The sequence below is a fragment of the Saccopteryx bilineata genome, chromosome 4, assembly GCF_036850765.1.
Source record: "Saccopteryx bilineata isolate mSacBil1 chromosome 4, mSacBil1_pri_phased_curated, whole genome shotgun sequence".
Taxonomy (NCBI): Eukaryota; Metazoa; Chordata; class Mammalia; order Chiroptera; family Emballonuridae; genus Saccopteryx; species Saccopteryx bilineata.
In genome coordinates this window covers 223,336,621-223,360,096 of record NC_089493.1, presented here as the reverse complement: position 1 = coordinate 223,360,096, position 23,476 = coordinate 223,336,621, and the positions used below count along the sequence as shown (strand labels likewise).

The following is a 23,476-nucleotide window of genomic DNA, read 5'->3' as shown; positions in this document are numbered from 1 at the left end:
CTTAGAATAATGAGTTGGTAGATGTAGGAGCATATATAGGACTCCCCTTCAGTTTCATTTTCCTCTTCTCTTTATGATAAGAGAGAAACTAGGTTGGCCCAAACTAGAGAACTGCGTTGGACTGGGTGAAGACATTGGGAAAACTGGGGGAAATTTTAGATTTTCAGCCTAATGTGTTAACTCAGTTATAGGGGTTCCAACAGGTGTTGATGTTTTGAGAATATTCCCCGCTGCCTGTGGTTAGACAAAATTGAACATTTTTCTTCTTCTATATCACACTCCGAGTTTCCCTTTCATCCCATTAACTTCTTTCCTTTGCTCCCAGGTTCTTAGTTCTCCTTCGGCTGTAAGAAGTGTCCAGGCCCACCTAAATCTTTTAACCCATCTTCAAAACACAATTTCCCTCCTTTTAGCCTCAAAATTTCTGCTCCTTCAGTGGACTCAGTCCAAGTTGTCTTATATTAGGACAAAAACAGTTCACACTAACATGAGAATGATGCTTTGGCCCATAAAGTTGCATTTGGTACCTTAAGGAGGGAACTCTAGTAAAATGAGATTGGACTTGAAGATGAACTGTCTTCCCAGCGTGTCAGGGAGCCCACCCCACTCCCACCACTCATGGCATCTCTCAGGAGAGAGCAGCTTGCAGGCTGCATTGCCCTCAGTTTCAGTGCGCTGGTGTATGCATGAAAGATAGTGTGGACAGTGCTAACTGGACTGTGAGTTTTGTAAAGAAGTTATCAGAGGTCACTTGGAAGCTTGTCATTTGAAAAAGTAACTGTTTTGACTATTATAAAATAATGTGTATTAGGAACTCATTTTCATGTTATGTTATGTGCTATAAATATTGTTTGTTTTATGACTTAATATTTTTTATAATCCAGAAATAAATTTTATTTTCTTAAGATTTCTGATGCCAATGTTGAGCCAAAGGTGAGATAGTAATTTTGCCTGAGCAATCCCTTGAAGGATGACAAGGGAACTTTGTTTGGGGGGTGAGATGACTAGTGGGGGGGAAATTAGGAATTAATATGATTAAAAAAGAAGTGGATGGTATGCACCAAAGTCATAGGCAAGAGCCATTCCACACATTTGTATATGTAAAATGTTATTGTCAGAACAACCTCTTTTATTGGTTAGTCGATTCTTATGTGAGTCCACATTAAAATCCCCAGAGATTACATGGATGTGGTTGCTGCCACCATTCCCTGACCTCTTCTCTCAACCTCTACCTTGATCTCTCCTCCTGGGACAGCTAGTCTGTGCATTGTAGGCTCACAGTTAAGAATTTGGTTTACGGTGTCAGACAGACTAGACTTTGAACACTGCTTGTCCTTCTTCCTAGGTTTGTAACATGGCACAAGTTTCTTAACCTCAATGAAGGGGTGATGGTGCCGAAGTCACTGCATATAAACACACAATTTGTCCAGCACACAATTACAGCAGTGGCTGGACACAGGTGACAATGTGAGCAGTGTCCCTGGAGTGCTGCATGCTCATCCCTCAAAACCATAAGTAGCTGTCCTGAATAATGTTACTTCGTCGAGTGATTTAGAGATGAAAGGAGATGATAAATGCAGAGCGTTTAGCCTGTACCTGGCAGAGAAGAAGCACCAACACAAGATCAGCAGTTATGATTTATGTATTCAGCTTGGGAGTTCCTCCCTATTCATTTCACCCCCCCCCCCAACCCAGCCAGCCTCACCCTACACGCTGTAGTTAAGGATCAGTGATTTTTAAAGCTTGCACTCTATATTTCAAAAGAACTTTTCTACTTCTTTGAAGTAATTTTATTGTTTCTTTCAAGTTAGCACCTGTTAATTTTTAAAATTTTTTGTATAATACAAAAAAGAACAAAGAGGAGAGTTATCATTATCCTAAGTTCCCATTTTTCAGAGATAATCATTATTAATATTTGGTTATCATTCCATCCATATATATGTATAACACACACATAAATATACACATACATATAATATAATGTGTATATATTTGCAGACACCAGTTGGAGATAGAAATACTATAATCAAATAATTTTAGAACATTATATTGTTATATATGCCAATTTTAATTAAAATGTGATATTGAATATTAATTTAATTTAACCTAAGGAAAAGTAACTATAGTAAAAAATAAAACATTGCTGAAATTTATAGGATATATATATTTTGTTCACTGCAAGTTATTTGTTTCTAAAAAAATGAGTTATAAAAAACTATCACAGATTGAAATCAGGTTTTTGCACCTTTTTACATTTTTACATTTCAACTTTAGATATTATTTATTGACCACATGCAAAAAACTAAAATAAATAAGTTTATACACTTGTTTTTTCAAGCGTGTTTATTCATCTTCTGCTATTTTTAAAACGTCGAGTTATATGACATTTACACTGTGTTCCGTAACTAGATTTCCCAGTGTTGTTTAATCTTCGTTCTACATTTAGATTCTGTGTTTGTTGACAGTCCTTTTAAATTGTGATATATTTCCTGAAATCTTCATGGATTTATTCCTCGGTTGGCCAGATTTTGCCATCCAAAGTTTAAAAGAAGTCCTTGGGAGTGTTGGAATGTTTAAGTTCTTTTTTTTTTTTTTGTATTTTTTTTCTGAAGCTGGAAACGGGGAGAGACAGTCAGACAGACTCCCGCATGCGCCCGACCGGGATCCACCCTGCATGCCCACCAGGGGGCGACGCTCTGCCTACCAGGGGGCGATGCTCTGTCCCTCCGGGGCGTCGCTCTGTTGCGAACAGAGCCACTCTAGTGCCTGGGGCATAGGCCAAGGAGCCATCCCCAGCGCCCGGGGCCATCTTTTGCTCCAATGGAGCCTCGGCTGCGGGAGGGGAAGAGAGAGACAGAGAGGAAGGAGGGGGGGTGGAGAAGCAGATGGGCACTTCTCCTGTGTGCCCTGGCCGGGAATCGAACCGGACTTCCGCACGCCAGGCCGAGGCTCTACCACTGAGCCAACCAGCCAGGGCCGGAATGTTTTAAGTTCTTGAGTGCTTGAGAATGCCTGTCTGTTCTCTTATACATGCTTGAAAGGTAACTTGGCAAGTTCACATTACTGGGTCACTTTTTTTTTATTGTTCAGAACAAGAACGATATTGCTCCATTCTTTCCTGGCACTGGTTAAGGTGCAGAAATCAGAGGTCACTACTTTATTCCTTGTTTTGTGTGATCTGTTTTGTCTACCCAGAAAGCTAATGAGTCTTTTTTTTTTTTCTTGATGTTCAGTAACTTTAACCAGGATATCTTGGTTGAATTATTCTTATATTAATTTTTCTGGGATTACAGTTTTTCCTTTTGAGTTACAAATTCAAATCTCCTGTATCCAGCCGTGAGTGGTTTTCTTCTGAAGGGTTTGCTCTGCTGCTTCGGAGCGCCTCTAAGGTCTGCTCTGAGCAAGGCTCCCTGGTCTGCCATATACATCACTCGTCTATCAGCACTTTTGTATTGGAAAGCATTTTCTTCTTGTTTTGAATGGTTTCATCATGCCTTATTTTTTTTAAAAAATAACTCTATTACCTTTAGTTGTATTTATTCTCTTGGGGGGGGGCTTCTAAAGTAGATTTAATCTAGTATTTTAATTTTTTTCTTTCACCTAATCCCTGAGCAATTTGTTTACCTATCTCCTTTTCTTATCTGATAATCTCTTTTTGGGTGAATTTTTATCTCACATTTTATCAAAGTAAAATATACCTATAGTTTGAAAGTCAATAACTAAACGGCTAATAATTAATGTAGTGGCCCCTCGCTCTCCCTCTGGATTCCTTTCCCTAGAGGGGAGTGCCTGCCAATGCTCATAGTTTCAGAGGTTCCTGTTAGGACAACTCCCAAGCCTTTGAAGAATTCTGTGCTGTAAAACTAAAGCGTTTCCAGCCCATCTCACAGTTTTAAAATTGGTTTTATAACATCTGTAAATCAGTTTCCACATGTCCACCTGTTTTCTAAGTTCCCAGATTTTGGTGCTGATATCCATGGTTTTTGTGGGTTAATGTTTTAAAAAGAAAATCTTTTTACTATAGATTTAGTGGGGTTTTTGAAATAAGCAAAATTAAATGTAACTGTTCAATCTGCAGTCTTTAATGTTTCTTTTGCTCTTAATTTCTTTGAAACCAGAAGAACCTTTGATTTTGAACTCCTCCTGGGTTTTTCTAGGTAAGTCTAGGTAATTCCTCTCAAAAGGTACATTCATCAGCCTTATGTTTTTATCAATGTTTATCTATCTATCTACCCATCTATCTATTGATGATGAAGGTGGTGGTGATTTTTTTTTTTTTTTTGTCAAATAACTAATGGACTCATATGAAAACATTTTATTTTACGGATGGGAAATGTAGCATCCACCGGGTACGAGAACAAATGTCGGAGACTTTCAAGAGTTTAGATGTTACTTTATTGGCCAGTTTAACCTGCGCAGGGGCGAACTCCCAAGATGTCCGGAGACACCGTGCTCAGGAGGAGCTGCAAACGGAAGCCTCACCTGGCGCTTACAGTCAGGTCCTTATATATCCTAAGTGAGCAAGCATTACACAGAAGCAGATGTGGCAGTTTAGCTAGTGGCTAGGGAGGTCGCACGCAGCATAGCAACAGGGGCCGGCATAGCAACAGGGGCCGGTTTTAGCTTAGTGGCGAATTTCAAACATAAACTTCTGATAAGGGTCTCTGACCTTCTTTGTTCTCAGCCTCACAGGGGCCCTATCAGCACTCCCTGTTCCTTCAATAGTTATACTCTTGGCAGCCCCAGAATATCAGTACTCCCTGAATCTAACAGGAAACGGAGGCACCACCTTTAGAAATAAAAATTTCAAAGTCACACGGATTAGTGACAGGTGGTGGTGATTTTTATACACAGGCTAAATATATCCTAACTACCATGCATAGTATTTTTTTAAAATGATTCTGGCTCCCCGCGGATTAGTGAGTATGTGTTTAGTGGACAGTAGATCATATCCTCTACTCGGGCTTGTCTGAGTAGAAATCTATTATTTCCTTAGGCAGGTGATGGAGGGGCACATCACCCATTTTCTTCTCAAATACCAGGTTGTGTATATCTCATAGCAAATCACTAAGTCATAGATTCTCTGTTGTGACACTGTCGCCTCCTCTCCTTCCTCATCCTGTTGCACTTCAGCAAGTTTCTCTCTGGTACGATTGGCAAGGAGGGAGGTTAATAGCATGCTTGCCCCGTGAGTGCCACTGCCCTAGCTTTCTGTGTTGCTGGCGTGAATCTCTAAAGCGACACCTCTTATCTCTCCTGGAACCCACCCAAGCTTGTAGGTAGTAGTACTCTGTTCAAATTATTTGGTGTACACGTTTCAGGATTATAACTCCTGTTTTGAAAGATATCATCATGTTTAAGATCCAAGGAGGACTCTATCAGTCAAAGTGTTTGCTAAGTGTGGTTTGCTTGGGGTCATTGGTTGTGCCAACTTCCATATTATATTAAAGATGGAGTTTTTGTTTTCTTTTTCTTTTTAACTGGCATTGAGACATCTCAAGTGAGAAGAGTGGAATAAGAGTATCTTTATTCTATCTTTTAGAGTAGGCCTTTTAAAAGTAGACCATCTCCATAATATCATTATTGTTTCTTCAAAGGAGGTGACTTTTTATTTCAGTCACACATCAACACAATTTGTCATGTTTTAAATATGCAGATATGTCTTGGGTTCCCAAATAACTCAAGGTGGCAGAAGGTTGGCCTCCCCAAATGCTGCTACACAGTCTAAATCAGAGCCTCCCTGCAGTGCCTGGTACATGCTGGCCTTTCCCTTGTTCACAGTTAAGACTAACCTACGGAACAGAGGAGAGTTGGTGAGGGTGTCAGAGGTAGGCCGGACAGCTCTGAGAACCTTATCTCATTGGAAGTACTTGCTTTTAAACTTCTACTTTATGGGGGTAGAATATACAGTGTTAAATTCAAAGCACATCATAATTATCAAATATTAAATTTGATTTATGAAGCAGTAAAATATTTGGTAAGAATTATGTTAAAATGCTCCACTTAATTTTACTGTGCCTAAATGCTAATTGAAATTAAGGTCAATATCTGTAGAAATACAGAATTAATCTGCCTCAGCTTGTCCATAAGTCAACAGCCTGGCAAAAATACAGAAAAGAAATAGAAGAGGAAAGGTGAATTAAAGTATTATGACTTTTAGCCAGATTCTGTTGCAGATTACCAAATAGAAGACATTTTCATTATAGACATTTCAATGAAAAATAAGACCTTGTCTTCAAATCACTAAGATTGAAGGGGAAGAAAAGTGAAAATTGGAGAGGCAGGGGAAGGAATGGGAGGCTTTTGATTCTTACTTTTCCCTCAGACACACCAAACAAACAGCTATATGTGGATTAATTCTCTCTGAACAAAAATATGGAAACTAGTGTAGACAGTCCTGCATAAAGGACAAATAAGAAAATATCTACATCGAAATGGACAGGAAAAGCTGAGACAATAATTCCATAAACTCTGTTCCAAGGCACAGTGCTTTACCATTGGGATGGAGGCCCCAAATCCCAACTTCAACATGAGGAGTGGAGGGTTTGAACCACACATCAAACACTCCAACTTCTGCAGCTGCCGTCTGGAAGACTGACTCCCAATTCACCTCCCTCTGAGAGCTGATGGGGTTCATGTGCACTCACAGAAAACAAAGAGGTGGTGCATTTCTATCTGCCAACAAGGACATTTCAGAAAATGAACTCATAAAATCAATTCCTTTTACAATTGCAACAACAAAAAAATACCTAGGAATAAATTTAACAAAAAATATGAAGGACCTATATACTAAAAACTACAAAACATTATTGAAAGAAATTGAAAAAGACACAATGAAATGGAAAAATATTCCATATTTATGGGTTGGAAGAATCAACATAGTTAAAATAGTCATATCATGGAAAGCAATTTACAAATTTAATGCAATCCCCATCAAAATCCCAATGTCATTTTTTAAATAGAACAAAATATCACCAGGTATGTATGGAACCATAAAATAATCCCAAATAGCCAAAAAAATCCTGAGGAAAAAGAATGAAGCTGGAGGTATTAACTACCTGACTTCAAGTTATACTATAGAGCCATGATATTCAAAACAGCATTGCATTGGCAGAATAACAGACATACAGACCAATGGAACAGAATTTTCAGCCCAGAAATAAAACCACATATATATGGAAAAATAATCTTCGACGAAGGAGTCAAAAACACACAATGGAGAAAAGAAAGCCTCTTCAATGAATGGTGCTGGGAAAATTGGAAAGCCACATGCAAAATAATGAAACTTTACTACAGTTAGCCTTCCTGTATAAAAATTAATTCAAAATGGACCAAAGACCTAAATATAAGATCTGAAACAATAAATTATACAGAAGAAAACATAGGTACTAAACTCATGGACCTTGGCCATAGAGAACAATTATAAATTTGACCCCAAAGGCAAGGGAACTCAAGGCAAAAATAAATGAATGGGACTATATCAGACTAAAAAGCTTCTGCACAGCAAAACAAAACAACAACAACAAAAAAACAACAACTGACAACAAAACAAATAGGCAGCCAACTAAATGGGAGATGATATTTGCTAACAACAGCTCTGATAAGGGGTTAATATCCAAATTATATAAAGAACTCACAAAGCTCAGCAGTAAACAATCCAACTAAGAAATGGGGAAAGGACATGAGCAGACACTTCTTCCAAGAAGACATACCAATGACCAACAGGTATATGAAAAGGATACTCATCTTCACTAACTAATTGAGAAATGCAAATCAAAACTACAATGAGATACCACCTCACACCTGTTAGATTAGCTATTATCAACAAGATAGGTAATAGCAAGTGCTGGAGAGGCTGTGGAGAAAAAGGAACCCTCATTCACTGCTGGTGGGAATGCAAATATTAGTACAACCATTATGAAAGAAAGTATGGTGGTTCCTCAAAAAATTAAGAATAGAATTACCATATGACTCAACAATCCCTCTACTGGGTATCTACCCCCAAAACTCGAATACATTGGTACGTAAGGACACATGCACCCTCCTGTTCATTGTAGCATTACTCACAGTGACCAAAACACAGAGACAACCAAATGTCCCTCAATAGAGGATTAGATAAAGAAGATGTTGTATATACATACAATGGAATATTACTCAGCCATAGGAAATGATGACAGCCCTGGCCGGTTGGCTCAGCGGTAGAGCGTCGGCCTAGCGTGCGGAGGACCCGGGTTCGATTCCCGGCCAGGGCACACAGGAGAAGCGCCCATTTGCTTCTCCACCCCTCCGCCGCGCTTTCCTCTCTGTCTCTCTCTTCCCCTCCTGCAGCCGAGGCTCCATTGGAGCAAAGATGGCCCGGGCGCTGGGCATGGCTCTGTGGCCTCTGCCTCAGGCGCTAGAGTGGCTCTGGTCGCAACATGGCGACGCCCCGGAGGGGCAGAGCATCGCCCCCTGGTGGGCAGAGCATCGCCCCCTGGTGGGCGTGCCGGGTGGATCCCGGTCGGGCGCATGCGGGAGTCTGTCTGACTGTCTCTCCCTGTTTCCAGCTTCAGAAAAAAAAGAAAAAAAAAAAAAAAGAAAAAAAAAAAAAAAAAGGAAATGATGACAAAGTGCCTTTTACAACAACATGGATGGACCTTGAGAACATTATACTGAGTGAAAGAAGTAAATCAGAAAAAGCTAAGAACTGTATGATTTCACACATAGGTGGGATATAAAACGGAGACTCATGGACGTAGATAAAAGTAAAGTGATTACCAGGCGGAGGGAGGGATAGAGGAGGGGGAAGAGGACTTGAGTGAATGGGGAGGTGGAGGGGGTGGAGAGCAGGGTGTAAGGAGGTACAAATATAAGGTGATGGAAAATGATTTGACTTTGAGTGATGGGTATACAACAACAGTTCAACTGTTCAAATGCTATAGAAATGTTTTCTTGAAACCTATGTACTCATTGATCAATGACACCATTAAGTTTATTTTTCTAAATAAAATAAAAGTAAAAAATAATGGCCACTGGATTAAAAAACAGGCAAAGGACCTGAATTGACATTTGTCCAAAGACAACATGCAAATGGACAACATGTACATGAATAAGATACTCAATATCACAAATCAGCAGAGAAATGAAAATCAAAACCTTAATGAGATATCACACCTGTTAGGATGGCTATCATCAAAAAAAATATGTGTTGGAGAGTATGTGGATGAAAGTGAGCCTTGTACACTGTTGGCAGGAATGTAAATTGGTACAGCTGTTGTAGAAAACAGTATAGAGGTTCTTCAGAAAACTAAAAATAGATAACATCCAGCAATCCCAAAGGAAATGAAGTCAGCATCTGGAGGAAATATCTGTACTCCTATGTTTATTGCAGCAATATTCACAATAGCCAAGCTATGGCAATAGTCTAAGTGTCTGTCGACAGATGAACGGATAAAGAATTTGTAGTGGTATATGTATGCACACACATATACACACAATATACATACCCAAAAATATTTTAAGCCTCAAAAAAGGAGATACTACCTTATGAGACAACATATATTAACCTGAAGAGTGTTATCATAAGTAAAATATGCTAGACACAGAAAGACAAAAACTGCATAATTTTACTTACATTGGGAATTTAAAGAAGCCAAATACACAGAAGCAGAGAGTAGTACAGTGGTTATCAGGGGGAAGAGGTGGGGAAAATGGAGAGATGTAGATCAAAGGTACAAATTATGTAGGATAAGTCTGGAAACCGAATGTAAGCATGATTACTATAAATACTGTACTGAAGAATGGAAATGTTCTGAGAGAGTAAATTTCAGGGGCTTTATTCACAGAAAGAGGTAACTGTGCGAAGATATGTTAATTAGCTTGACTGTAGTAATCATTTTACGATGTGTGTTACATCAAATCTTCAGGTTGTACACCTTAAATATATACAATTTTTATTTTAAAAAAGGAAAAACAAAAATGAATTGGAGCAGAGCAAAGAGAGTTGCATGTCTTCTTCTTGATATTATTTCATTCATCTTGGTTTCATTTAAATCTGTTATTTTATCTTGTATATAAATAGGATTTATAAGAATAAAATAATACGTTTGTAAGTAGTTTTCAGAAAGAAATAAATTGTTGCAGTGTCATCAGTACACCACCCAACTAAACCATATTCCAAGTTTCATTCAGATGTTTTGTATTTATCTTCTTTGCAAAAGCATGGCACATCTAAGTAGAGTATTGGTGTTTGTTTTATTATCTTGCTTTATAACTTACACTAATATTATAAAATTATTTCTATGTATCAAATATCATATATAATAAAGTAGAAGCTTATATATTTTAGAAATATAAAAATACATTTATACATAATTGATTATATATGTATATATGTATGCATGTGTGTCTATATACATACAGGTATTAACCTGTAGAGTCTGTTTACCTAACACCTGTGTGGTGTGTTACCTGCTCTGAACTTTCACGGCTAGTGCTTAGAGTAGGCTCTTGAAATTTCTTACCTTTTTTTGCTGTAATAGACTTCCTTTCGTGTCTTCTTCCTGTATCCACCAATTCAGTTACTACTAGAGTGTCACTAAATATTGTATGCCATCCATTTACTTCTCAGGGTTATTTATAGCCTTCGACATAAAGTTCAAACTCTTGGCCTTGGCCTTTGAGATCCCTCATCGTTCAACTCTGGACCATGCCTCCCGATCTCCCAATCTCCCTCTTTCCCCATATGCAAATCCCAAAATATCAGAACTAAGGTACTCTTCTCACAGATAGGCCCTGAACGTGTCACAATAATCATCCTGAGTTCCTTTGAACATGTTATTCCTTTATGTGAACTTGAAGTACCTTTCCCACTCTTCCTTGTCTAGCTAACTGCTACATATATCATTCAAAACTCATGTCACCTCCTCCAGGAAGCGTCCTTTATGCCCCAATCTGATTTGCATATAGCACCTAGCCTTTTATTATATATAGTGCAGGGTTGGGAACCTTTTTTGGCTGAGAAAGCCATGAACGCCACATATTTTAAAATGTAATTCCGTGATAGCCATATAATATGTCTAACACTAAATACAAGTAAATGTGTGCATTTTATGTAAGACCAACACTTTTAAAGTACAATAAGTCTCTGAATTCTTTTGAATAACGTTGTTATGCTGTTCCTAACCAATGATGAATAAAGTACTTCTTACCATTAATGCGACTTCTGGTGCTGCATGGTTTTTCTGATGGCTTTATAGTCTGGTTGATACGTGCTGAGGTTAAGCTTCATGCAGGCGTTGAGACTCCCATCCATTAAATGTGACCGTAGGTTGGTCTTAATGTTCTTTAGATGTGAGAAAGGCTGCTTACATGCATACATAGAGCCAAACATTGTCAGTACAGCAATACTCACATGTTGCAGTGTGTGGTATGTGATGGGAAGCGCATTCCAAGTTTTGACAATTAGCTGGTCCACGGGTTGAAGTTTTTTCATATCTCCCCACTTGTGTTTGCTCGCCAACTCTGCTTGCTGTCGTGCAAGTCTTTCCAAATCTTCATTCAGTGACTTGAACTTATTCACCCACATGTCTGAGGCCTTCAGGGCAGCAGCTTGTAGCTCAAAATCTCTGACGGAGACACCGGGGATGTAACTCAGGTCGGCACTGTCCACTGCACACTCATGTGGATGGGTGATGAATTTAAAAAGACGAGTGAGCTCACGAAATTCTCCAAAGCGCGCTTTGAGTGACTGCAGGAGATTAGATGTGAAGCCCACTAGCTGCTGGATATCAAGATGTTGAGCAGAGTCACTTGCTGTGCATGCATCTTTAAACTCTCCCAGTTTTTCAAAGTGTAGTAAACGACCTGTTTCAATGTCTGCGATGAAGAGTTCCAGCCTGTTTTCAAATGCAAAGACTGCTTGTTGAAGGGATAAGACTATATTTCCAACTCCTTGCATTTTCACATTGAGCTGGTTCAGATGTTTGTCATGTCTATGAGATAGTAGAACTTCAGGAGCCACTCAGTGTTAGCTAACTCAGGATGCTCGATGTTTACCATTTAAAGAAAAGTCCGTTCCCGGCCAGGGCACACAGGAGAAGCGCCCATCTGCTTCTCCACCCCTCCCCCCCTCCTTCCTCTCCGTCTCTCTCTTCCCCTCCCACAGCTGAGGCTCCATTGGAGCAAAGATGGCCCGGATGCTGGGGATGGCTCCTTGGCCTCTGCCCCAGGCGCTAGAGTGGCTCTGGTCGAGGCAGAGCGGCGCCCCCGGAGGGGCAGAGCATCGCCCCCTGGTGGGCAGAGTGCCGTCCCCTGGTGGGCGTGCCGGGTGGATCCTGGTCGGGCGCATGCGGGAGTCTGTCTGACTGTCTCTCCCCGTTTCTAGCTTCGGAAAAATTAAAAAAAAAAAAAGTCTGAATTTTGCTCAGACAAGCCGCGAAATGGCTGAGCACCTTCCCTCTTGACAACCAACGCACATTGCTGTGCAGAAGCAGACCAGGATAATTATTCCCAACTTCATCCAGCAGTGTTTTAAACTGGCGATCATTTAAAGCTTGGGCGACAATAAAGTTGACCACCCGAATGACCACCAACATCACCTCACCAAGCTGCTCGTCACACATCTGTGCACAAAGCACCTCCTGATGTAGGATGCAGTAAAAACTTAGGATGGGTATCTTTTCATGTTCATGAAGAAGCGCTAGTAATCCTCTGTTTTTCCCCACCATGCACAGAGCACCATCAGTACACACTGAAATAAGTTTATCCATCAGTAGATTTTTTTCTTTAGCGAACTCAGTGAAAGACTTGAATAAATGCTCCCCTCTTGTCTCTTTCATAGGCAAAACAGCAAGACTTCCCTCACATAGTGTGTCACCGACAGCATACCTTGCAATCACGCTGAACTGGGATAAATGGCTTACGTCTGTTGACTCATCCAAAGCGAGAGAAAAGAATGGTGCTGCATTTATGTCCTTCACTTGTGTTGCCTTAATTTGATTTGCTATCATGATGGTATGATCATGAACAATTCTTGCCGACAGAGGCATGTCTTTTATTCATTTGATTATCTTGTCTTTATCCGAAAAGTCGTCAAAAAGTTCATTGGCAACATCAAGCATGAATATTTTGGCATACTCCCATCTGTGAATGGTTTTCCATTTCTCACAATTGCTAAAGCACCAGCAAAGCTAGCCAAATTCCAGTCACCTTGTTGGGTTCAAACACGGAGTTGCTGCTGACTAGCTTGCACTCTGCACAGTAGCTCTTGACATGCTTTCTTCCTGCTGTCCCTCGCTGAATATTTCAATGCAAATGTAGTATGGTATGTGTCGAAGTGCCACTTTATATTTGACCGTTTCATTGATGCAATTTTATCATTGCATATTAGACACACTGTAGAACCTGCTCTCTCTACAAAGGCGAATTCCTCCGTCTATTGGAATACTGAAAAGTATGATACTCCTCATCTTTTTTTCTTTTAGCCATCTTCTTCGTCAAAAGGGTTTCTGCAATTAGCTAGCTGACTACTTGATTAAAAGGAGGAAAGTTTACTTCCTGACCTCACAACAACCCGTGTATGTTACACATTATCCAATAAAAATTTGGTGTTGTCCTAGAGGACAGCTGTGATTGGCTCCAGCCACCCGCAACCATGAACATGAGAGGTAGGAAATGAATGGATTGTAATACATGCGAATGTTTTATATTTTTAACATTTTTTTTTATTAAAGATTTGTCTGCGAGCCAGATGCAGCCATCAAAAGAGCCACATCTGGTTCGTGAGCCATAGGTTCCCGACCCCTGTTATAGTGCTTCCCTCATTGCTTGTATTTGTGGCTTTGTTTTTCCAGATAGACTGTAAACAGCTATAGGCAAGGGAACTGTGTTGCTGAATTTCTGAATCCTTGAGTACTGCCTGGCATATACGGTAAGTCCTTAATGTACTGAATCCTTGAGTACATTAAGATTGAATTAGATGGAGAAGTTTGTCTGCATCTGGCTCGCAGACAAATCTTTAATTAGTTGAATTAGATGGAGAAGTTTGTATTAGGTATTAATCACCTGACTTTTATTTGGGCATTAACACTGCAGAGTGATTAACAAGATGGCAGTAGGGCTAATCTGGGAGTGAGAAAATGGGTGCTGGCAGAGATGGAGAGGTGGGAAGGTGTTTTGGTCAGCCACTCACGAGTCATCTGATATTTCTACCAGAGTGGTCCTGCCATTGTCAATGCCTACAGATGTTTACTGAACTGTGTACCATTAATTCTTTTGATTTAGAAATCTCATACATAAGATGTTATTCAAAATTTTATCCATTGGCCGTAAATCCCTTTTATATGTAATTTTGTATATTTTAAATATTTAATCAGAATTTGACACCTCTGGGGATTTTGTATGTGGTTATGAGGGTGTGTCTTTGTGTGGATGTTGGCATGTGGACAGTTGAGGGCTTTTGGGCTGCTAAAGACAAGACTCTTGTCATGTGTGGATTGAACTGGACATTCTATATAAGGGAGTTTTATAGAAACCTTGGATCTCTCAGGTAGCACGAGGCTTCCGCATTCTATGACACACTTTATAACTATCATCTCATCAGTTTAGCTTAATGTGAAGACAGTATCGTTTTTGGAAGTTGTTTGGAACATTATGGATCTTACTTGCGAATAAGAATTCAGCGGCTGAGAACTGAGCGCTTACAGTAGTTAATGTGCTGTCTCTCACCTGGCTACTCTTCCGCGGAGGTCTCCAACTCCTTGCAGGTGTTTGGTGTTTAGCTCCTGTACTGCAAAATTAGTTCCTGTGGCTGCCTGGTCTCGAACTCTTATTTGGTCTTCTAACATCTGTAATTTTGAGTTAAAATTCCTATTAATTCTTCTTTACACATGTTAAGAAACTATCATTTAAAGCAGAAGTTTAAAAATTAACTGCATTTCTTAGTTAGGCTGATAGTATAACTGAATGACAGAGTCAAAGTCAGAAAGCCGCTTTATCCCAGGGAGGCAGTGAGGGCTTGATTCCGGCCAATTGTCGCCAGGTGGGAATAAGGGTTTCACAGGAGCCAAAATCCAGATTTTATGTTCAATCTCTCAGTGTTTAAATATTGACATGTTATTTAAAATCTTTTCTTAGTCATGTCTTCATTATGTCTTGCTGTTCTGAAATAGAGCTGACTGTCCTAGACTGCCAGGTTGGTCGTCCCAAGAATGCTTCTTTTTCACTAATATTAATATTAACTTAATAATTGAAAAAATTTACTTGTTCATAGAAAAAATATTACATGACATTCAAACAAATTACAATGTAAAGTCAGGACATATAAAAATATGGGGGTGAGGGAGTTAGGGGGAGGGGAATGGGGGTATAATGGGGACACAGGGGCGGAGGGGTGAGGGTATTATGTTGAGTGGGACACTTGAATCCATGTTAACACAATAAATTAAATTTAATTAAAAATAATTTATATTTACCCAGAAAACAGTGAGAGTATGGGACTTTGGAAAATACAAATTTATGATGTTGAAAAACATTCAAGTTTAGTTAATATATATGACCAAAGCTTAAACTATGTTTAAATTTATGTTTATGAATTTTCTGAGGAAAAGAAGAATTTTTGTAGCAAATAAATTATAGAAATTTCAAAGACCACTTATAGAATCATGCCCATTTGTGAACTGGAAGATCAAGAAAATTTAAGAGCAAATAAAGCTTTAATTGAAGACATAAAAGTGACAAAAACACTAGCTAGAATTTGGTTTTGTTTTCATTTGTTTTTGTATGTATGTAGATATCTTAGTCTGGGTTGCTGTAACAAAATACCACAGACTGGGTAGCTTATAAAACCAGAAATTTGTTTCTCATAGTTCTGGAGTCTGGAAGTTCAGGATCAGGGTGTCTGCACGGTCAGGGTCCAGTGAGCGTTCTCTTCTGGGTTGCAGATTGCCAGCTTCTTGCTATGTCTTCTTTTGGTGGAAGGGTGTAGGGAGCTCTGTGGAATGTCTCTTATGTGTGTAGTAATCTCATTCACAAAGATTTCACCCTCAAGACCTAAGCACGTCCCAGAGGCCTTCTTTATACCATCAGGTTGGGCATTAGGATTTCAACATATGAATTTGGGAGGGAGGGAAAATAAACATTTAGACCACAATGGTAGGTATTGTTATGCTTTGTTTTGGTAAAAACCGTTGAAGAAAGGGATCTTGCACTATTAAGTACCAAAGAATTTTATAAAATAAGAATAAATCAGTGTAGCTAAGTAGATGTGTATAGTTAAATTGATCAATGTAATGAAGACCTTGGTAAACTAAGAAGGAAATATGCCAAATATAAGATTCAAAATTAATTGAGGAGGAATTTCACAAATGGTATTGGGCTCTCTGGTAACTTATTTAGAAAACAATCCATTTAGATCCTTAATTCATGTCATACATCAATGTAGATTTTAGAAAAAGTAGATGATAAAGTTAAACCATAAAAATAACAGATAATAGAGGAGATCATTTTATCTTTGAATAAAAACATTTTGTATTCTTAAAATTAATGAGAGAAATCACAAAACAAAGTATTAGAATGTTTAAGTATATAAAAAACTTATAAAAACATTATAAATATAATTAAGATACAACAAACTGGAAAAACATTGATAACAAATGTTATTGCCAAAGTTTAGTACTGTGCTACAATCAGCATGTACCTATTTGTGAGAGCCAACTGCATATAACTCTTCTCATCTTTGTGTTTAGTAACATAGCACTGGTGTTCCAAATCAATAGTAGTAATAGTGTTTACACCATGGAAATAGGCAAGCACTACAAATCAGATTTTTATCACCCAGAAAAAGATGGATTGCTGATTGTTAAACATTTATGAATGTACCACTGGATGTTATTCTTAGTTAATAAAAATGCATATCAAGTCAATAAGAATTAAAAAGCACTAATCACCCCTCCAACACATTGACTAAAGTCATTAATAGATTATTGACAGAGAAAATTTAAATTGTTATAGTCACTTTTAGAAAGTGAAAAAAATCTCACTTCTAACCAATCAAATTAGCAAAGATTAAAACAACAAACCTCAATACTTGCAGCAGTATAGTGAAGAAAGCACTTTCCTATATGCTATAGAAGTATAAATAACTATAAACTTTCCAGAATTCAATTTGGAAAAATGCATCAAAAATTTTCACAGTGTTCATCCCTGGTATTTCTACTTCTAAGAATTGATAGTATGAAAATAATTCAAATGATGATACATATCTATGCACAAAGATATTTCAATATTAGAAGAATTAAGCAAATCGTAGCGTATATAGAATGCAAAGAGCTTTTAATGACATGAGTTTATCACATAATTTTATATAAAAGACTGTGCTTACAAATGTATTCTCAGCATCTTAAACGGAGCATCTGGAAAGACTAGAGGGACCTATATTTGAGTGTAGAGATTACTGTTTGGTGGTGGAATTATGAGAAATTCTTTCCCAGGTTTAAATTTTTTTCTAAACTTTCAAAATAGTACAATGTACAAGTATTATTTTTATAAATTGGAGATAAAACACAATAAAGCAATGTTACACATAAAATTCTTCAATTAAAAATTAATAAAAAATAATAAAATAATTTTAAAACATAATTAGCTGGCAGCTTAAACCAAGAAATAATTTAGTTTTAAAAAGGAATAAGCAACTTAAATGCTGAAATTATGGTTGATTATAAAATTTTTTTTCATTTCTTTTAACGTCCCAGGTCAAGCATCAGCTTACACTGAAGACGTATCTTGCCAGTCAATTTGCAAATAGGCTGATTTAGTTAATGATTTAGATTCTTTAAAAATACTTCAATGGCTTCCATTTCTCTACAAAATACTTATTACTTTATAGTCAGTTATTTACTAAAGGTAGCCGAATACCGTATTTCCCCATGTATAAGACACACTTTAATTTTAGGGCCTGAAATTTGAAAAAAAATGTATTACATAAAGTTATTGAACTCAAGTTTTATTCATCATAAAATTCATACAATTCCTTATCACTGTCAAAACTCCCATCCATTAGCTTGTCCTCATCTGTGTCTGATGATGATTCACTGTCTTCAACAATGAGTGCAAAAACAAGTGTGAAAAAGCAGGAAATGCAAGTAAAAAACTATAACCACTGTATAAGACACAACCAGTTTTTAGACCCCAAATTTTTCAAAAAAGGGTGCATCTTATACATGGGGGGATATGGGTAGTTTTTCATAATGTTTTATTATTTATTTTTTTGTATTTTTCTGAAGTGAGAAGTAGGGAGGCAGAGAGACAGGCTCCCGCATGCACCCAACTGGGATCCACTCAGCAAGCCCGCTAGGGGATGATGCTCTGCCCATCTGGTGCGTTGTTTCATTGCAAAGGAAGCCATTCTAACGCCTGAGGCAGAGGCCATGGAGCCATCCTCAGTGCCTAGGCCAACTTGCTCCAATGGAGCCTTGGCTGTGGGAAGGGAGAGAGAGATAGAGAGAAAGGAGAGGGAGAAGGGTGGAGAAGCAGATGGGTGCTTCTTCTGTGTACCCTGGCCAGGAATCAAACCCGGAACTTTCACATGCCTGACTGAAACTCTACCACTGAGCCAACAGTCCAGGGCTATCTTCATAATGTTGTAACTATATTATCTACAGCCTTTAAAATATTTTCTTATTCAGTTTTTGGCACAATCATACAGGTCGTCCTCATTTTTCTTTTTTCTTTAAATATATATTAAGTGAGAGGCAGGGAGGCAGAGAGACAGACTCCCGCATACACCCCTACTGGGATCCACCCAACAAGCCCCCTACCTGGGCGATGCTCTACCCATCTGAGGCTGCTGATCTGTTGCTTGGCAACTGAGCCATCTTTGGTGCCTGAGGAGAGGCCATGGAGCCATCCTCAGAGCCTGGTGCCAAGTTGCTTGAATCCTTTGAGCCATATCTTTGGGAAGGGGAGAGAGAGAAAGAGAGAAAGAGAGAGAGAGAGAGAAGGAGGAGAGGAAAAAGTGGAGAAGCGATGGTTGCTTCCCCTGTGCGCCCTGACTGGGAATTGAACCTGGGACATTCATACACCAGGCCAATGCTCTGCTACTGAGCCAACCAGCCAGGACTTCATTTTTCCTATATATGTCAAACCTCTAACAGGATTGTAAATATTTTAAGATTTTACAGTTTTTGGAAAATGTTTTGGCTTTGCTTTTTATCAGAGCTAATCCAAGATGATTATTGCAGGAAAAGAAGCTCTTAGCAAGACTTCAAGAGATCTGGTAACATTTCTTCTTTTATTGCTAAGATATTTTTATTGGGGTATAATTAATATGTATTAAAATGTACAAATCAAAGTATATATCTGTATTTTTATGAATATAATCAACCATATAACAACTACTCAGATCAAAATATAGAATATTCTAGAAGCATTTTGATATTTCTTCAAGTGCTATTTTCTTTTCAATTACTGAGAAGTCTTGATTGCTAAACTGGAATTTTATTTTAGCGCTAGTTCTATATTACTTGATTTGCTCATCATCTCCAAGTTACTGGGTATCTTATATCTTGTCACTTTCATGACAATTTATTATCCTGAAATACCTTTGAGTGATTTTAGAAGTGGCACTGACTTTTAGGCCCTGGGGTCAATTCAGTATGTGCTGAATGCAAATAAAGTGCTTTTAAGAAGTTCACTAAGGTTTTCAAAATTTCTACATTCCCTCAAATACATTATGGGAGTTGCCAGACTCTATTGATAAAATATAAATTAATAAATACAGTATCCTTAGTCTTAAGTACAAAGCCATGAGGAAAACACTGCTGGGTCAATCTCTCTCTCTCTCCCTCTTTTTTTTTTTTTTTTTTTTTTTTAATAAGCCACCATTCTGTCTGATAGTATAAAAGGACATAGGGGAGGGAATTGTCATCAATTCTCATGATAATCTTACACATTTTTGGCCAGCTTCCTAAAGTGTATCCTATGAAATCCTTGCCTGAGAATTGCTACCCCAGATTCATCATGCCCGTTACCACTTTAAAAATAGGCCTGAAAGATCCTTGTCAGTTAGCCCGATCAGGTAGACTGTTGTCCCAAAACACAAATGTTATGAGTTCAATTCTTGGTCAGGGCATATATGGGGAGCAACCAATGAGTGTACAACTAAATGGAACAACAAATGAATGCTTCTCTCTCTCTCCCCATTTTTCTCTCCGTCTCTCTAAAATCAATCAATAAAACAAACAAAAATAGGGCTGAAAGGCCTGTAGTAAAAACCTATTTATCATGATTTAACTCAAGGATTCTTTTTTTTTTTGTATTTTCCTGAAGCTGGAAATGGGGAGAGACAGTCAGACAGACTCCCGCATGCGCCCGACTGGAATCCACCCGGCACGCCCACCAGGGCTGACGCTCTGCCCACCAGGGGGCAATGCTCTACCCCTCCGGGGCGTCGCTCTGTCGCCTGGGGCAGAGGCCAAGGAGCCATCCCCAGCACCCGGGCCATCCTTGCTCCCATGGAGCCTTGGCTGCGGGAGGGGAAGAGAGAGACAGAGAGGAAGGAGGGGGTGGGGGTGGAGAAGCAAATGGGCGCTTCTCCTATGTGCCCTGGCCGGGAATTGAACCCTGGTCCCCCGCACGCCAGGCCGACGCTCTACCGCTGAGCCAACCGGCCAGGGCTTCTTTTTTTTTAAATTTATTTATTTATTTTAGAGAGGAGGGGGTAGATAGAGAGAGACACACACACACACACACACAGAGAGAGAGAGAGAGAGAGAGAGAGAGAAGGGGGAGGAGCAGGAAGCATCAACTCCCATATGTGCCTTGACCAGGCAAGCCAGGGTTTTGAACTGGCAACCTCAGTGTTTCCAGGTTGATGCTTTATCCACTACGCCACCACAAGTCAGGCGATTCTTTTTTTTCCTAATGAGAAACTGTTTCTGATAATTAATGGCTTAATTATCATTCATTCATTCTTTCAGAGTGCTGACTACCTACCAGACATTCTCATCATCTGGTGTGTGATTCACCAGTGAACAAAACAAAGTCCTTGTTGGCATGAAAATCATATTTTAGGAAACAATAAATAAATACAGACCATGGTGGTATGCAAAAAGTGCTATAAATAAAAATTATGTAAATTATATCAGGTTTAAGGGATACTGTGAATGTTGGGGAGGGGAAGAATGCTATTTCATAGCATGTCAAGGCCATCCTTTCTGATAAGGCCATATCTGAGCAGGGACAAGAAGGGAATGAAGAACACTTCATAGGAATTTGTAGGGGAAGATGATCCCGCCAGTGTGAATAAATAGTGAGTGCCAATGCCCTGAGCCAGAGTGTAGGGCATGTTTTAGAGAGATCTGGGAGGTAGTATGTATGGCCAGAGTGAAGGAGAGAGCAGTATGAGATGGGGTCAGAAAGATTTGGGGGATCAGATTGTAATGGGATTATGAACCAGCATTAACACTATATTATAAAAACCTCTATTTAAAATGATTAAATTAAACACAATGGAGAAAAGAAAGCCTCTTCAATAAATGGTGCTGGGAAAATTGGAGAGCCACATACAAAAAGAATGAAACTTGACTTCAGTTTGTCCCCCTCCACAAAAATTAATTCAAATGGATCAAAGACCTAAATATAAGATCTGAAACAATAAATTACATAGAAGAAAACATAGGTACTAAACTCATGGACCTTGGCCATAGAGAACAATTATAAATTTCACCCAAAAAGCAAGAGAAGTCAAGGCAAAAATAAATGAATGGGACTATATCAAACTAAAAAGCTTCTGTACAGCAAAAGAAACTGACAACAAAACAAATAGGTAGCCAACTAAATGAAAGATGGTATTTTCAAACAACAGCTCAGATAAGGGGTTAATATTCAAAATATATAAACAACTCACAAAGCTTAGTAACAAACAAGCAAACAATCCAATTAAAAATGTGGAAAGGACATGAACAGACACTTCTCCCAAGAGGACATTCAAATGGCCGACAGTATATGAAAAGATGCTCATCTTCACTAGCTAATTGAGAAATACAAATCAAAACTACAATGAGATGTCACTGTACACCTGTTAGATTGGCTACTATCAATAAGACAGGTAACAAGTGTTGGAGAAGCTGTGGAGGAAAAGGAACTCTTATTTATTATTGGTGAGAATGAAAATTAGTACAACCATTATAGAAGAAAGTATGGTGGTTCCTCAAAAAATTAAGAATATAATTACTATATGACTCAGCAATTCCTCTACTGGGTATCTACCCTCAAAACTTGGAAACATTGGTACATAAGGACACACACACACCCATATTCATCGCAGCCTTGTTCACAGTGGCTAAAATCCAGAGACAAAGTGCACCTCGATAGAGGATTGGATAAGGAAGATGTGGTACATATATACAATGGAATACTACTCAGCCATAAGAAATGATGACATCAGATCATTTACAATAACATGGATGGACCTTGAGAACATTATACCGAGTGAAATAAGTAAATCAGAAAAAGCTAAGAACTGTATGATTTCACACATAGGTGGGATATAAAACCGAGACTCATGGACATAGATAAAAGTGAAGTGGTCACCAGGGAGAGGGGGACATAGGGGAGGAATAAGAGGACTTGAATGAATGTGGAGAGGGTGAGGGTGAGGGTAAGGGGCAGGGTGTAAAGAAGGACAAATTTAAACTTAAAAAATAGGAACTTATTTCTATAATTGAAAAATGACATTGGTATTTGGCAGTAGTGGGATTCAAATAATTTAAGAACTGGTTCTCAGCCCTGGCCGGTTGGCTCAGTGGTAGAGCGTCGGCCTGGCGTGCAAGGGGTCCCGGGTTCGATTCCCGGCCAGGGCACACAGGAGAAGCACCCATCTGCTTCTCCACCCCTCCACCTCTCCTTCCTCTCTGTCTCTCTCTTCCCCTCCCGCAGCTGAGGCTCCATTGGAGCAAAGATGGCCCGGGCGCTGGGGATGGCTCCTTGGCCTCTGCCCCAGGCACTAGAGTGGCTCTGGTCTCGACAGAGTGACGCCCTGGAGGGGCAGAGTATCGCCCCCTGGTGGGCAGAGCGTCGCCTCCTGGTGGGCGTGCCGGGTGGATCCCCGTCGGGCGCATGCGGGAGTCTGTCTGTCTGTCTCTCCCCGTTTCCAGCTTCGGAAAAATACAAAAAAAAAAAAAAAAAAAAAAGAACTGGTTCTCTGCCCTAATGACCACTTTAAGTATAAAAAAAGATATACTGAAAGGTAGTTTATTATTTCATGCATTTCATACTTAAATAAGGACAATAAAAGAGGCTCACAATACGCTGTTGCGCAGGTGAACGTTAACAAAGAGTAAGAAATGTCAATTTGTGAGTTCTACACTGGGCAGCTACCCAGGCACCCCCCTTAGAGAGAACCCTGATTAAAAGTGCAATTTTAACAACTGGTTTGCCAAACTCAACAAAAATTAGATATTTGTTCTGCTGAACTAGTGAAAAGTGGCTGAACCCTACC

General features: G+C 39.1%; 1 protein-coding gene across 1 annotated transcript in view; it reads right to left on the bottom strand.

The window, feature by feature from the left end:
- Nucleotides 1-23,476, bottom strand: part of FAM81B (family with sequence similarity 81 member B) — a 68,799-nt gene that overhangs the window by 21,743 nt on the left and 23,580 nt on the right. The window contains exon 4 of the mRNA XM_066277795.1: nucleotides 14,707-14,825. Coding sequence (XP_066133892.1) covers nucleotides 14,707-14,825 — 119 coding nt within the window. The remainder of the gene's footprint in view (nucleotides 1-14,706; nucleotides 14,826-23,476) is intronic.